Source organism: Labrus bergylta, chromosome 24 (assembly GCF_963930695.1).
Source record: "Labrus bergylta chromosome 24, fLabBer1.1, whole genome shotgun sequence".
In the NCBI taxonomy this organism is placed as follows: Eukaryota; Metazoa; Chordata; class Actinopteri; order Labriformes; family Labridae; genus Labrus; species Labrus bergylta.
The window spans coordinates 3,202,884-3,219,043 of NC_089218.1; the positions used below are offsets into that span (position 1 = coordinate 3,202,884).

A 16,160-nucleotide genomic window follows, 5' to 3' on the forward strand; every position below is an offset into this window, starting at 1 on the left:
TTTGCCCCAGAGTGTAAAACAAAAGAGGGTATTGTGGAAGCGGTGGAGCTGCAGCCAACACAGTTAGTTCAGAGCGCAGATAATGACGCCCTAAATGAGACGGAAAGGAGTCCCCTCTGTCAGCTGGTATGAAACTGACCTGCCAAACATTTTCAAGCCTCAAACCAGCTCCACTTTACTTTAGATCAGACAGGAAGGGTCTGTAGCCCAGTTCATCCTTCAGGTCATGGCACTATCTAAAGGTAAAAAACTTCTATGAACCGGTTTGATTAGATACAGAAAGAGTGGACTCCTTTCTACAACTCTATAAAAACTTTATTATATATAATATTTAAAGTTTTTAAACATTTTAATATTCAACATCATCTGCTTATCAGGAGGCAGATAACTAGACCCTGATTGCTTTAGCGCCCCCCTGTGGAGGCTTGTGGCTATTGCATATATGTCTGAAACAGTAAATGGTAGGTTTTGAGGCTTTCCTGCATGTCATTCTCTACTCTCTCCTTCCCAGTTTTCTAACTATATCCACTGTCCTGTCTCTCCAATAAAGGCATAAAAGGGCCAAAAATTCATCTGAAAAAAAAAGTCTCACAACTGTGGCGGCTGTGGATCAGTGGAGGAGTCGGTCGTCTCTCAAATTGATAAATTTAATATTAAAGTTTGCGGGGATCTTTCCTCCTTATCAGTTACCTAATTTACAAAACTTCCTTTATTTTTCTGCTCGCCTTGTAGTTTTATGTTTCATACATGTTGGCTCGACTTGCAAAATGTTTGTAACCTCAGGGAAGAAATATCATAAGCTGATATAAGATTATAGCTAATATTTTCAATCTCATCAGTCATTTTAAAATGTTAATAGTGAACATTGCTTAAGCCACAGATCAAAAGAAGAACTTTTAACAACCCAATGTGTTATCAAAACTTCAGCTAGAACATTTAAAGTTCATATTAAAGTAAGTTAATTATTGATTTATTTTGGGACTCTCTCCGAGAATAACCTCTGTAGTTGCTGCTTAAACCTTTTTACTACATGTGCAACTGCTGTCCCGTCCTGTCAGATTTATATGCTCACCAGCAAATGGCAACAGAGTCTTAAAGCCTGAATCCAATTACTACTTGCAAAGCCACAGTCGTGTGCTCAGCTTTGCAGAGTGGGTCGAATCAACAGGAGGGAAAGGCGGGTATTTAAACTCTTTCAAGTAGCTGTTTTATTTGATTTTTTAAGAAACTGTCGCTGTGAACAGGTTAGGAGAGCAAACAGCTCGTAGTAAGAGGAGAGATGTAAAACGTTGCTGTGAGAGTTTTTGGAGTCATCCCCAGAGCTGCCACAGTCCACTTGTCCTCCCCTGTTTTTTTAGGAGCATGGTACAGTCCATGTTGCCTAGGTGAGTTGACACTGCTTACTGGGATAGGCCATATCAGCAGAGCCTATTGTTTTCAGGGGCTTTGGTTTCTCCAACAAGCACAGAGTGGACCCTCTGTGTGCTTTACTTTCTCTCTCTGGACATGTTTGGATTTTAGAGACTAAAGAGCAGACTTTCACTGGCAGGTATTTTCTCTTTTCTTATACTTTCACGTCTCCCTCTGTTTTCCTCTGTTGCTTTTACTTCATGTCCCCTGATTCAATTATTCAGATTTTTGACAAATGGGATTACATCGGGAAGCAGTGGGGTTTGAGATAATGACAGGTCTACTTTGTCTAGATGACTCACAAGGCCATTTTCCTAACGAGATCACCTGTAAATCTTAAAATCGGACTAAATTCTTGGAGGGGAAAGGGGATTTTTTAAAATTTCTTCAATCTCAGAGGATTTATCTGAATAAAGATGAATGACAATGTTAGTTCAGGTTACTTGATGAAAAGTGAAACTGAATCTTTGCATACATCTAACTGTTTCCTCAGCTTCAGTTGAGATGCTCAGGGAGAATTTACAAGGCAAATTATGGTTGTTAATTCACAGCTACATACTGTTGTCTCTCTCTGACACAGGCAAAAAAATCAACTCGCCTTGGCTGCGGATTTGATGTGTTTTTAGACTGTTTTGGGTTAGGGTTAATTTCAAGCTTTGGCCTAATCTAGATGACATTTTTTTTAAATGACTTTGTCTTCTGGGATGTGCGTGCCAGATTTTTTCATGCATCATTTCATTAGAAAGGAAGAAAGTTCTCTTTTAGCTGTATGCTGTCAGCAATTTAGCCATTTGCTTTTTTTCACACTGTGAACCCAAGATGAGTGGATGAGCAATGAGTAAGCAAATGTTTACCTAAAGTTTTTAACCTGAGCTGAAATGGAAAAAGCTAATTATTTAATTAGTTGATCAACAAATGTGCAAGCAAAAAAAAAGCTAATTATGAACTTCATCCGCCTGTGTGGACACTTTTATTGGTACCCAGACAGCTGCAGGCTTTTAAAAATTGTGCATTATTCAAAGAATTATTAATAATCTTGATTGTTGTCAGGTTTAGCCTTGGTTTTTACAGACTTCATTATGAAGGGGATCAATATTTAAAAGCCAGATTTTCCAGCTGTTGGTCATCTTCAGGTTCTTTCCATTTCCTCTCTTGGACGTTTTATTGTCCCCTCATTTAATTGTTTTGTTGCCAGGCATGCAGTGACACACTGATAAGCCCAGCTGTGATGATGCTGGCACTTTCCTTTGTGTCGTCCTGTTTAGAGCTTGCATGGGGCAAAAACGGCCCCACAGGCGGCTGCGGGTGAACGGGCAAGATTTGTCAACACTGAGCTGTCTGATAGGAGGATGAAAAGGCGAGGGAGTGATTGGGTGATAAAGGTTTATTACAGCTTGTTGTGAGGATCAGTCTTCATGGAGGTTTGACTTATGTAAATACCTAATGTAGTATCTTTAATTTTTTATATAAAAAATCAGTTCTGCTTATTCATCTGCATCACTCGCTTCCTAACTGGCTGAACAAAATTGGATTTACATCCTGAGTGATTTTAGATGAACAGATAAGGATTTGATACGGTGATAAATAACACCTTCACTCACAGGCTCTGGATAACATGAACAGTTACTTCCTTTCAAACACACATGATTTGTATTTTAAAGTCTTAAGAGTCTGCAGCTTCTCCTCCCCAGTGGAGGAGTTTTTCTGTGGAGGAGTTATCTCCCAGTATCTGCCTCCCTCCTCCCTCCTCCCTCCTCAGCCTGACATTGGCTGGTATCTCTCAAAACAGACGTTGGCCCTGGCCAAACATTCCTGTCTGTGCTATGTTTCCCGACAAGGACGCTGAAGCAGATCTTCAACAGAAAAAGTAGTGAAATAAATAGTTGTGATGGAATGTGTGGCAGTGGTATCAGATATCAAATTGGCATGATTTCAGCAAATACAAGTCTGAAACCAGTGATGGTATCATGGTTTCCTATAACAAGAGAGCTAGAGCCAAGTTTATAATAATATTCATATATCTGTTTATTTCGGTTGAAACAGGGTTATATTAGGTTGAAGAAGGTGCTTCGGCTTCCACTTTAAATTATGTTAAAATCCAGATTTTTTTTAGTTTACCAAATCATCTTTAAAGAAAATAATCTTTTTGATATTGTCCTCTCCAGTTTAGAAGCATAGATAAAATAACAAGATAAAAATATTGCAAGTCATAATCAAATGCGAAATTACAGAATAAAGTAACAAAAAATGACAAACACTTGTGTATTGCAGTAAAGCTAGACCTCCTAATAAATGCAAGATTATTTATTCTTCAAATAAATGTAATTGTTAAATGTTTAACCTCAAAAATAAATCAAGAATTTCCGTTAATCTTAATTCAGTCAGCCGAACCTTTACCGTACCTTCTTCAATTAGCTGCTAAATTCTGAACAATAACAGAATATTTTAGTTGTTTTTATAGAAGTCAACATCATGTGGGATTTCTATAAATGGGAGATGGCATGACAGGAAAAGCTTGTTTCTTCACTAACATGTACACTTATGAACCGTCAGTGATCAGATTACTGAATACTCCTTAGGTTAATGATTTTATCTTTTTAGCCTCACAGATCTTTTATTCTTTAATTTGACTGATCCATCTCATGTTTTTATTTTGTATTCAGTCTGGCCGACCTCTAATCAGTCTATTAGTGTCTCCTTTCAGCCTTATTTATGTTTTAACTCCTTTTGTAATCTCTTGTTTGCGCGTCAACTTGTCTTTGTGTTTTTTTTGTCATGTGTACGGGCTGCTCCACACCAAATGCCCCAAGAGGGATTAAGAAAGTTGTGTGAATTGAATTGAGTGTTTACAAATGAGCTCTACTAACATGATCATGAACTGTGGTTGGTCAGTTAGTCAGTCCAACATTTGGTGCAGATTGAAATATCTCAGCAGGTATCACATTGATTACCGTAAAATTAAGCACGGATAATTCACGATGCCAGGACAATGAATCCAATTGTCGCTCCTGATCCTCTGACTTTCCCACTTGCACGCAAACAGGCTGAACTAAGAACTGGTAAACACACTACAGACAAAAAAACGATCGTTTAATTTAAAGGTCTCAACACTCAATTCAGAAGCGGTTTCATTTTGAAGAAGTTTTGATGATCGTACTCTCCTGCAGGTCTAGCCACTTACAGCCCAAACACAAGATTACAGCAAGGACGCTGAGCAGGACAATAGCTCCTCCCCCTCGTCTGAAATCCCCCTTTATAATCCCGAAGGAAATCTCCTCCGCAGCACAAGGTGGAGTGTGTTTGTGTGAGTTCATACTGGGAGGTCATGGAGTGAGCGGATTCCTCACAGCACTTTTCTCCTTCCCACTGTTGGGAGTGGTGATGTCCGAGCGTGTCTTTTGTTTCTGCCCTGAAGTGTTTTTGAAAGACTCAGCTGTGGAGAGGTGAAGTGGAGCCGGATAATGTGTTGAGTAAAACAAAGCATTTGAGGGAGAAGGTGAGTTAGAATTTCTTGTTGTCTTGTTGTTGCTTCATTCCCATTAAAATAAATCATATTGCACTTCTTAGTCCTTCAAACTTGTCAAACTTTATCACATCCTCTCGATGACAGGTGCACTAGTTGAGCAGTGTTTTGGTTTCACGTTTAATTGTCTTCTGATGGCTCGTATATCCTGGGAGGTAGCGGTGGCGTCCCCTCCCCATTGGAATATCTTTGACAGACCAGCTGTATCCCCTGACAATAGACCCTCAGCGCTTTAGAAAAAGTGACATTTGCATTTTCATTGTGCTGGAGTTTGTTTGGAGGCAACACGACTCTCAGCATGTGTCACACTGAGCAGAGGGAGGGAAGGATTTTAAGTGAAAGTAACAGTTTGGCATTAATGGATTTGAATATGGATGTAAACAACTTTCAACATGTTCTTTGTTTGGATTATGCAAAAGAAGAGCACTGCTTTGAGTAATAGTTTGAGAGAAAAATCTAAATTGAATCGAACCGAGAGACGCCCCAAAGATTTCCAGCCGTAGTACGTTTTGTAAACCTGTTTTCATGACAGCACGGAAAGTCAGCAGATCACACAAATTATGTCTACAGAGTAAATTACAATTTAACATATGTGGATGCAGCCAGTGTTCCAGAAGAAATGTTGAATAAGTATTTTCTCTCATAAGTAAGAAATCTTGACCAGGTGAAGTTATGTGATCGTCGTCCACTGCAGATACTCTGTGATTCTCTGACTCCTTGATGATGACAGACATAGATGTCCTCCTTGAAACGAGGGTATCCTTCCCTGCATTCCTTTGCAGAAAGAATGCAGTGTCCCCATCTTGGCGGGACACGGTAAAAAGTTTCAATCAGGAAAACTGAAGTCCCATTCTGCTGAGAAATTTCTCTTTACATGACAATGCCAGATTTTTAAACCATGATATGATTTTAGTAAAGATTAAATATGACAGATACCTTCAATACCACGGCAAAAATGCATATGGTTAAATTGCACATGTACGTTATGAACTCAGGGAACTGTGAAATCAATCTCCCTTCTAGACGCTTGTTTTTTTGGAAAATAGCATTCTCCAAAAATTTTTAAAAGATTTTATCAAACATGTTGAATAGGCTTTTATTTTGTACTCTTAATTGCTTTTTTTTCCAGCGTAACTTCATCTCAAACTTTAAGCTAAACTTTAAGACATGTGGAGGAGAGGAGAGGGAGGTCTTGGTGGTCGGGGGGCAACTTGTGGATCTGTCTCACACTCATCTAATTTTTTCTTAAAGCTAAGCAGCTAAGCTCCCTCTGGGCCATATGGCTGTGACAGATCTGTCTCCGTCTCCTGTTGTGAAAGCCTTTGACAATACAAGAGTGCTCACAGGCTGCAGAGTAACATGCATTAGAATAGTGAAAAGGAATCAGACGCTGGGGTTTAAACTCTCTAGATTTCTGTAAGAAAGAAGAAACAGTTTTGATAATGTGTTTTTCTGTCTTTTCATCTCTCTAACGTTTAACACCAACATGTCCTCTTCCTTCTTTTCCTTTCCTTCCTTCTTTACTCACGACCCATCAGAGCTAAAATGGTTGATGTTGTATCACCACGCACAATGCCGTCAGAAACCGAGGTTCACGTAGCGAGGAGCTTTCTCACCAAGATTTTGCGAAGCTCTATGAGGTACCATCAGCTAGCCATGTCCCGTGGTGTCTACTGGTAGTTTCTGGTGAACCTAAGTGAGCTTTGGTTATGTGCTCTGTGCTCCTTGTAGTATTGTGTGCTGTGTGTTCCCCATAGCATGTTGCTGGTTGTCAATTTTGTGATATCCTATTATTATATCCTCATAATTTGCATGTTACCACTTCTCTCCGTCCCAGATGTTCAGCCTCCTCGTGTGCTATCAGTGGATTTTTTTATGCTTACATGACACGTTGATATTTGTTCTCAAATTGAATATGCTGAGCTGAATGAATGTTTAATTAATTTTCTTTTTCAACATGCACATCAGGAAAAACCGCTTCAAAGGGTACGCACAAGAGTTATGTTATTCCTTTATCTTTCTGAGTCTGAAAGTGGTTTATATTAGTAGAAAATAATACGATTCAGGACGTGAATATTCAGGGAACTGAAGCTTTGGTTATGTTATGACACTAAAACATGCAATGATTTAAAAGTCATATTTGATTAATACATTCACACAAAAGCCAAATAAATATTTTTTGGCTTGACTCTTCTCTGCAATCAGCTGCTTTCGATTTAGAGATTTAATTTCCTAGACAAACATGGAGTTTTTGTGCTCAAGAGGAAATATGTTAAGGATTTAAGAACACCTCAACCCTGAGTAAGCTCTAAAAACTCCAGCAGGGAAAAAACGGGAATGCCAAAACACATGACACAGCTTTAAACTGTCGGCTCATAAAAGAGTTTAGAAAATGAAATATAAAAGCTAAAATGTTCAATACTTCCTGTGATTGTTGAATGTGTTTGTTGCATCGCTGCTTTGCAGGAAGAATGATCCAGGCTCACTGCCCCAGTCCTGGCACTCCTCCAAGCTGACAGAAGAGGAGTCAGAGCAAGCCAGGAAAGACGCCACAGCTCCAGTCTGGCAGCCAAAACATGAAGCAAGGTGTTAAACATGGCAGAAATATGTTGTATTCATCATTTAGTACAATCAGTTCATGGTGTTGAGTGTGAATGATATTCCTCACTTCTAACTGCAATTTTAAATCAACAATCAAGCATTAATTTATCCAGATTTTTTATCACAATTATTTGTGAAATTGAAGCTTTAATTATCTTTTTTATTAATTTCACGCCAGGCCAAAAGATTTGGCTGATCCAGAGGACCAGGACAACCAGCAGCTAACCAACCAGATCAGCTCAGTGAACCACATGGAGAAACTGGAACGCCCCTCTCACCCCTACCCACCCGGTCGTCTCTCACCAAATAAATACAACAGCAGTGCTGAGCCAGGAGGAAAAAGAGACTCTGGGTTGAGCTGTTTCTCTGGTGGCTCCAGCCCTCCTTTTCATGACCATGGCATGTCTGGTAGGAAGGGCACCAGCACTGAAAACATTTTCTTTAAAGGCTTTCAGAGTGAGGGGCCTCAGCAGGCTGAGCAGCTGAGGTATCTTCAGCTGACGCTGGGTAACGGAGGCTGGGAGGGGGAGCAGAATCCCTCTCGGGTGTCCATTGCAGGGAGACCCAATATTGGCCCGGTGTGGCAGGTACCAGAGAATAAGAAGTCTCAGTCTCCTCCTCCGCCGCCTCCTCCCCTGCGCAGTGACAGTTTTGCTGCAACAAAAGTGTTCCCTTACTCTGAAGGACCAAGTGGTCCAAAGGCTCACGGCAGGTCAATTGAAAAACTGACTGAAAATAACACTCAGAATAGCTTCAGATCTCACCAGGAGAAAACTTTAGAGGCCAGACGTAGCTTCAACCCCCTGCCGACCAAAGACTTCCTTCATCCTAACACAGCAGCTGATCACAACCACAACCAGCTTTATCCCAACAAACTCTTCTCCCTGTCCAGCAATGACATCAGACAGTCCCATTACACTAACTTACCTTCACACCAGAGGCAATATAGTGATGAAAGCCCCCTCTACCTGCAGACCAGGACAGCGCCTCCAACCAAGATTCAGAGTGTAGGAAGCTACTATCGCAGCCTGCAGGATTTGCCCACAAATGCTTTCAGTCGTAAACATGTCCGGCATTCCACAGCATCGATGGCAAGTTCTTTCGCAAAGCAAAACCTGGAGAATGGGGGGCACAAAAGAAACTACAGTCTGACAAGCAAGCATTTGGTTCAGACGGCTGAGCTCCAGACAAGGCGGGGAAAAGCAGAGGGCAGGGCAGGGGACGCAGAGAAACCCTACTGGGTAAACAGCAATGAACCAGGCATCCCAAGTTCCTTAAAGACAAATATTAAGGCAAAGTATTCTCTACCTCAGTCCCAGATGCCTTTCAGTGAAAATAAGGAGCGCAGTTGCCCCTCCCATCTGGGAAACGGTCTTTATTTCGACCACCAAACATCTGAATTATCTGTTCAAAGCCGCAGCCCAGAGGATGCTGCAAAGACAATTGAAGGACACTCTAATGACGTGAGTAGAAACCTCCAGACGCATCAAAGCAATGATCATAAGGTCAGTTTTACAAGGCACCAAGACCCATGGGTGCCTCAAGAAGATCAAAGAATATCCCCACAGAAAACCCCTCTTCTCCACTCCTTAGCCCAGGAGAGCAGGACTTTGACTGAAAGGCAACTAGCAGCAGGGGCAGGTGTGATGTCCAACCAGGAGGCCAGTGACAACATGGCCGCCAGCAATGGAAAAACAAATCGACGCAGTGACCGCTATGCTACCACTCTCCGCAATGAGATCCAGCAGAAGCGAGCTCAGCTGCAGAAGAGCTGCAGCGCCGCAACCCTGACCTGTGAGGCAGAGGATGAGGAGACAGAGGAGTGGAGATCTACAGAGAATTCTACAACTTCTAGTGTCTCTTTCTCCAACACCTACAAAGACCACCTGAAAGAGGCACAGGCCAGAGTCCTCCAGGCTACCTCCTTCCAGAGACGAGACCTCGAGCCTCTTTGGCCAGAGGCACCTTCGGTTAAAGCCACAAACGGGCGCATAAGAGGACGTAAGCGCTTTCCCCTGGCCAAGAGGACGCACTCCTTCTCGGAGCCTGACAAGATAGACAAAGTGGGAGTCGAGGGAGAACATCAAACGGTGTCTTTTGGAGAGCCAAGGAAGTTCTTTGATGCCAAACCGGAATTTTCCAGGCCTGTGCTGAAGATCAGTCAGGGTACAAACTCGAATGGAGACCTTGAAGACACAGGCAAAGAAAAAGACAAATCTCCCTCTGAAGAACCGGAGAACGCTCAGCCAGCTTCAGACCCCATGCTCCTCAGCCCCGGACAGGCACAGGTCTTACTAGATCAGCAGAGGCTCGGGACCTTTGCTGAGTACCAGGCCACGTGGAGTAAACAGAAGAAGTCATCAGAGGTCAAGACGCAAGGAAGGTACCACTCAGCGGAGAACATCTTAGATACAGATGCTGAGGAGAAGGCTGTGTGCATCCACGAGAGATCTCGATCCTCTCCATCTGCAGACTTCTATGCACAGGTGAGAAATACATAGCATAACTGATCTTGGTAAGTCTATTTCTATGTGAGTTGCTCAGTAATGATAGTTGTAATTGTAAGATTAAAGTTTCCTTCAAAAAGGTGGCATGTTTTTTCGAGTGTAGAGACATTTCATGTTCCTTTTTTCAGAATAATTCTTCATCTTGGAGAGAGTCTCAGAGCCATCCGAGCAGCTATACGACCAGGTAAGTTTAAGTTTCTTGTGTGCATATAAAAGACAACTTCAACAAACAACAAACTGAAAGGATTTTTTTTAGTAAATGGAGTGTGTAATGAACAAAAAGGGTGAGGACCAAATGGTTCAGCAGTGTAAATACCCAACTACCTGAAAGGAAGAAGGATTGAAAAGTGTTTGTTTTGTCAAAAGGTCAAACACTTGATACCTACTCTTTCCAAAGTGTCCACCAGAATGACTTCTTGCTCACCCAGATCTGCAGGTTTCTTAGGAGCATCTGTCAAAAAAGAAATGGTTGTTAAGTATCATGTATATGTGGAATGTATTTGAGTGGTGAGATTTCAGGACAGAGAGGGAAAACGTCTCAGTTTCTCATTTCAGGTTTCCTGAGCTAAAAGGATAATATTATCTTTTGTAATACTAGATGTCCTCCCAAAAGGTATCTCTATATGTTTGAGCTCATGTTTGCGTGAACAGTGTCTCCTGCACTCTTAAAGTGAACAACACCCAGGTTTAGAAAAGGTGTCTTCCAGTTACAGATGATTTACAGGGGGTGGAGAGTTAGCTGCTGGAGAAAACGGACACCAATTTGTTGCGTCAATGATCACTTTCTAAATTAAATGAGGACATGAATCTGCATTTGCTTCTTTGTTGACATGCTGCGCAGTGTGCAAAGTGGAAAACAACAGCCTTTCAGGAAATAAGACATTCAGACATGAGCAATCCTAACGCTGAGTTATCACAGCTGACCAAGTTTCTTCTTTCTAGTGTTACTTTATGCATATTTTTTAGTTGGTGGAGTTGGTTGTAATCCAACCTCTGTGCTTGATTTTCACACTTGTGTTTAAGGTTTCCTGAACTACACAGTCACTTTGAACATCCTTTTAAACATTCAAGTGAACAAGGCAATGCACGTAATATAGTGTTTCAAATATACCAAACAGGCAAATGTTGGTGAAGACACAGAGCAGTGCTTAGGCCAGGTAAACAACTTCTTCTTCGTCTACTTTGAATGCCTCTCTTAAGATATACACAAACGTAGCTAACCAGAGATACAGACTTGTTTTTCAACAGAGATGTGGTTCCACTACCCAAAAAAAACTTCTTCTGACTCATCGTTGTTTTGATGGAGTTTGAGGTGATGCCAAATTTCTTCCCGGTATCCACGATTACCAGTGTTTGAGGAAATTGTAATATATGTTCAAATATATTTTCAGAGATGTCCGAACATATTTGAAAGTTCCTCTAAATGAGTCAATGTAGTGTTTGGAGGTTAAATTAGACTTTCCCCCTCAGGTGCTGATGAATTTGTAATTTATTTTGACCTGTAGAGGAACATCGGAGAGCAGGCTGCGATACCAGCCTGACCACAGCCCACAGTCTGAACCGCCAGTCCCCAGGATCGAGGGCCAAGTCCCAGGCCTCACTGACCACAGGACCAAACCAGATACTGCCAGTCCCTCCCACACCACACACTCTATAGGCCCTCGCAGCCTCAGCCCCAACACAGGCTCCCAGCTTCCACAAACCAAGAGCCTCCTGCCGCCGCCCAGGCCCCATTTAGGCCTAGAAACCACATCCTCCTCCCAAGAATTCCTCCCTGGCGCCCAGGCCGACCCGACAGCTCTGCAGCCTCTGTCCATCTCCAGCTCCAACACCCAGCAACATGCTACTGCCCAGAACTCCTCCAGCGGACCCGCCCAGGCTTGCTCCCCTCAAACAATCAGAACATCCACAGCAGACTTGAGCAGAAGAAGCGTGGAAGAAAACAAGGAGGAGGAGGAGAAGGAGCAGCCACCTTCCTCCTTATCCCAGTCTTCCCCCTGGACACCGGCTTTGTCTCTTTCAGCAGATGGAGTGCGGTCTCCCTCACCTCAGTTTGCACCACTGAGACTCACTGACAAACCGCCAGCCTTGTTCGTGCAAGAGGACTCACTGTTCAGGTAAGCAGCTTAGACGGAGTGCTTCAGGTCTCCTCAGCGCCCCTCGTTATGTAAGCTTTTCTCCTCTTGTTCTATGCAGAAGGCTTAAAATAATCACTTACGGTAAACAAGTTCAAGATGGAGAAAACCCAAGTTTAGAAAGGCAAGATGTTGAATGTTTACAATTCAGACTTCAGACACACTTTAAATAGAATTTACTTTAAATAACTCAAACGCTGTTGTTTGAAAAGACAGTAAAGAGTATCATTGAACGTGTTTGTTGTTGCTCTGCAGTCTGAGCGAGTCAAACTTGGACCGTTATTTTGTTAAGCCACATGGCAGCTGTGACCTTTGCCATCATTGCAGTCATATTGTTTGATTTATACTTAATGTTGGACTCTGTATCCTATCCAGGTCAGAAAATGATTTGAAGCCTCCAGCTGAGATGGATGTGAACAGTCCGGTTAGAAAAGTCCCCGTTAGGATCGTCCACACTGAGAGCACCTCAGAGCGGGAGGGCAGAGCCTACCTACCTCAGAGCCGTGAGACATGCAGTGTTTTGGATCTGCTTCCTCACATCCCTACCCTCAGCATCGTAGATCGCCCGGCCTCGTCCCTATTTAGCGTCTACAACCGGCAGACTGCTCAGGACCTGGCCTGGACAATAGTCCAAGAGTCAGTCACTGAGACAAATTCCAAGGGGTTTGGACCATCAGAGGAAGACGCCAAGAGAGAAGAGCTGGCCAGGGACATCATGGGGAAAGACAAATCCCTGGTGGATATCTTGGATCAAAGTGGCAGGATGACCACCATGGACCTAATGGAAGGACTCTTCCCCACAGAGGAACAGATCCGGGAGGGGGCCCACCAGCGCAGAAGGGCCTCTGCAGGCTCCAGGCTGCCCACCTTATCCCCCAGGAGCATGGAAAGGTAAGAAATATAACAACAACCCAGAAATTAGCATAGTGATTTTTTCACTCGGTCTGCCCTCTGGTGGATAAATGACTCATTACAATCATCTCCTCTACCCAAAATCAAAAGACTGCATCTCTTTTTGAAGGTGTAGTTTATTTTCATCTACTGGTTGCAAAAGCTAATTGATTTTAGATGTATCACTTTATTTTTTCTGTGTGTCAGCTGTCACTTTGCATAATGCAAGTTGTATAAAACCCAAATATCCATCCTGCTCAGCTGTAGTTGCTTTTGTCTTTTGCCTGTGTGTGTGTGTGTGTGTGTGTGTGTGTGTGTGTCAGAAGAGAGGAGGAGGACCTGTCTGTATCAGCAACATCCTCCCTGGTCCCTAGCTCATCCTACTATAACACATCTGCTCCCAAAGCCGAGCTCCTCATCAAGATGAAGGACATGCAGGAGCAGTTGGAGGAGCAGGACTCTGAAGACGAGCTAGACGTCGACCTGGCCAGTAAAAAGGTTAAAAGTCACACAAAAGCCTGTAGAAATATTTTCCCAGAACAGAACAGAAACTGGAAATAATCTTTTTAACATTAAAACGTTCCATTTGTACTTTTTATTGGTCTCCAGCAAGAGCTAATCTCCAGCCTGGCGGGGAAGCTGGAGGTGCTGCGGGAGGCGCGGCAGAGCCTGCAGGATGATGTGGAGGACAACGAGGCTTTGGGCCGCGAGGTGGAGGCGACCGTGCAGCGACTCTGTCAGCCCAACCAGCTGGACAAGTTCCGCATGTTCGTTGGTGACCTGGACAAGGTGGTGAGCCTGCTGCTGTCTCTGTCAGGGCGACTTGCCCGGGTTGAAAACGCCCTTAACAGCCTGGAGGAGGAAGCCCCGCCAGAGGAAAAGGTAACAGCCTGATCACATGGGGTGCAGAGTAAAAAATATATAAATATATAGTTACTAATATCCTTATCTATCCTTCATAAGCGAACCCTAACAGAGAAGCGTAAGCTGCTGATGCGGCAGCACGAGGATGCTAAGGAGCTGAAGGAGAACCTGGATCGTCGGGAGCGGCTTGTTTACGGTATCATGGACGACCACCTGGACACAGAGAGCCTGGACGACTACCGGCACTTTGTAAAAATGAAGTCAGCCCTCATTATTGAACAGCGTAAACTAGAGGACAAGATCAAGCTGGGCGAGGAGCAGCTAAAGTGCCTGGTGGACAGTCTGCCGCTGGAGCAGAGGCCGCTGTTCTGATACTCTCCACCTGACAAAGCCACTGGTCCTGAGGTACAAGAAGGTTAGGGTATCTATTTCTTGTGTTGCTACATGTAGCACTTTAAAATTAATGTAATTGTTAAATTGTGTCATAATTGAGACTACTTTGACCCTCTTAATCATGCCAGTGAAATTGTTGTTGGCTCTCAAAGTTAATACGTCATATTCCATGTGACTGTTTTTTGATTTAATGAAGAAGAAACTAAGGAGCCTCGGGAACTGGATTGGAAAAAAAATTGAGAATTTGTAGTTTGTTTAATCTGAAACTCCAAGAAGCTGAAAGTCATCTCAAAGATTTTCTCACTTTGCTTCTTTTTTTTGCATTTATTCGTCTATCAAGCTCAAAGTATTTAAGATGTACTGATCTGACTTATGGCTTATTTTTATCTGTGTTTGGATTATCAAACAAGAAAAATGCTCGTGACCAGCATTTCGTCCCAATCAGTCACAAGCATTAAACTTAAATCTGTGTATTTTTCTCTGAGCCCTGTTATGGAGCCCATACAGTTGAAGATGTGAAAGTGAAACAAAGTTCAAACCAAAATGGCGTTTCAACCATAATGTAAAAGCAGAACTTTATTTATCTCGATCGAACAGTGTTTCCGGACTCGCCGACTTTTTGTTGTATTTAAGCTGCATGAAGCGCTCACTTCCCTGGCTGGGTTTGTAATTAATTTTCCTCACATGTTTTAGAGAACTGTTATCTAGTAATTTATTGTAGCCTTTTTTGGAAACTTCCATGGAGAAAGGGGAAATGTTTCCCCTGTAATTTATTTTGACTCATGATGTACTTTTTTTGTCTGTTATGAAATGAAGAGTTTGCTTCTAAAATGCTATAAATCTGTTTGAGGTTAAAATTAACTTTTTTATTTCCTGCTTTACAACAAGCCTCCTCTTCCTCTATGTTATTATGTATCTTTGTATTATAGGGGATGTCACGTTTACATATGATGAATATGTCTTTTTGGAGTGAAACTCTCTTCAATTTACGCTAGAATAAGAAGTGAGCGTGATAGCTTTACTTTTTTCTCATAATGACGATGCTGACTGGTTCCAGCAATAAAGAAGATGCTCCTTACTGTTTGCTATAAAAGAAAATATTAATGGTTTTGTTGCCTGTGACCTCACAGATTTAATATCAATCGGTGCTTTTAGCTTGAGCCCCCATCTAAAAAAAACTACAGGATGGTCTCACCACTTATGGACTCCTGGCTGATGTAGCTTTTCCACTTGCTCTGAGTGAAAGACTGAGGTGTTTCTGTGGATGTTTATCTAGAAGTTTGCACTTTACTCTCTGGTTTGGGACTCTACATATATAAAGATATATTTGAAGATGTGCCTACTCTATTCTCCCAACCACTGTGAGCTACGTGGACGGGTGTGGGAATGCCCCAGGGTTTTGTGAATGGCCTACACACATTATGTATGCAGTGCAAACTTTCACCAACTTTCAAAGCAATAAAATGATCAAGGCAAAAGATCTAGTGATGGTGTCTTGATTATGTATTTTATATAATGTGTGATAACATTTAAACAAGTGATGAACTCCCAACGCAGCAGGAATGTTTTATCCTTTTCTTCAACGATTGATTCATGAATTTAAAATTTCTTCATGAGGGTAAATTAGGATGCTGTTTGAATCTTTTCAAGCAACTCAGTCAAATTGAAGAGGCGCAAATGCTTGTACGTTTTTTGTGATTTGTGATGCAAAATTTGTAAGTATTGACCCAAAAACATTAGATCCTGTCAGGAAACCAAGGGTCTTACTAACCAGCTTGTTTTCTAATGTTATATATTTATTATGCCTGAGGGATTTCTTTCAGGAATAAGCTTAAA

The 16,160-nt window shown here is 42.2% G+C and overlaps 1 protein-coding gene across 4 annotated transcripts; it reads left to right on the forward strand.

The window, feature by feature from the left end:
* The first annotated feature begins 1,430 nt into the window (after positions 1 to 1,430).
* Positions 1,431 to 15,804, forward strand: LOC109994741 (protein Shroom2). Of its 4 annotated transcripts, none has more exons than XM_065952092.1 (11): positions 1,431 to 1,549; positions 6,472 to 6,573; positions 6,902 to 6,919; positions 7,400 to 7,519; positions 7,713 to 10,020; positions 10,170 to 10,225; positions 11,547 to 12,158; positions 12,552 to 13,067; positions 13,394 to 13,565; positions 13,677 to 13,949; positions 14,031 to 15,804. In XM_065952092.1, the coding sequence occupies exons 2-11, from the start codon at positions 6,479 to 6,481 to the stop codon at positions 14,301 to 14,303; spliced, it is 4,443 nt and encodes a 1,480-aa protein (XP_065808164.1). In that variant the 5' UTR covers positions 1,431 to 1,549; positions 6,472 to 6,478; the 3' UTR covers positions 14,304 to 15,804. The 4 variants fall into 4 exon arrangements, with proteins under 4 accessions (XP_065808164.1, XP_065808162.1, XP_065808163.1 ...); XM_065952090.1 differs by having other exon boundaries at positions 1,432 to 1,549; positions 13,391 to 13,565; XM_065952091.1 differs by lacking the exon at positions 1,431 to 1,549 and adding an exon at positions 4,572 to 4,906 and having other exon boundaries at positions 13,391 to 13,565.
* The last annotated feature ends 356 nt before the right edge of the window (positions 15,805 to 16,160 follow it).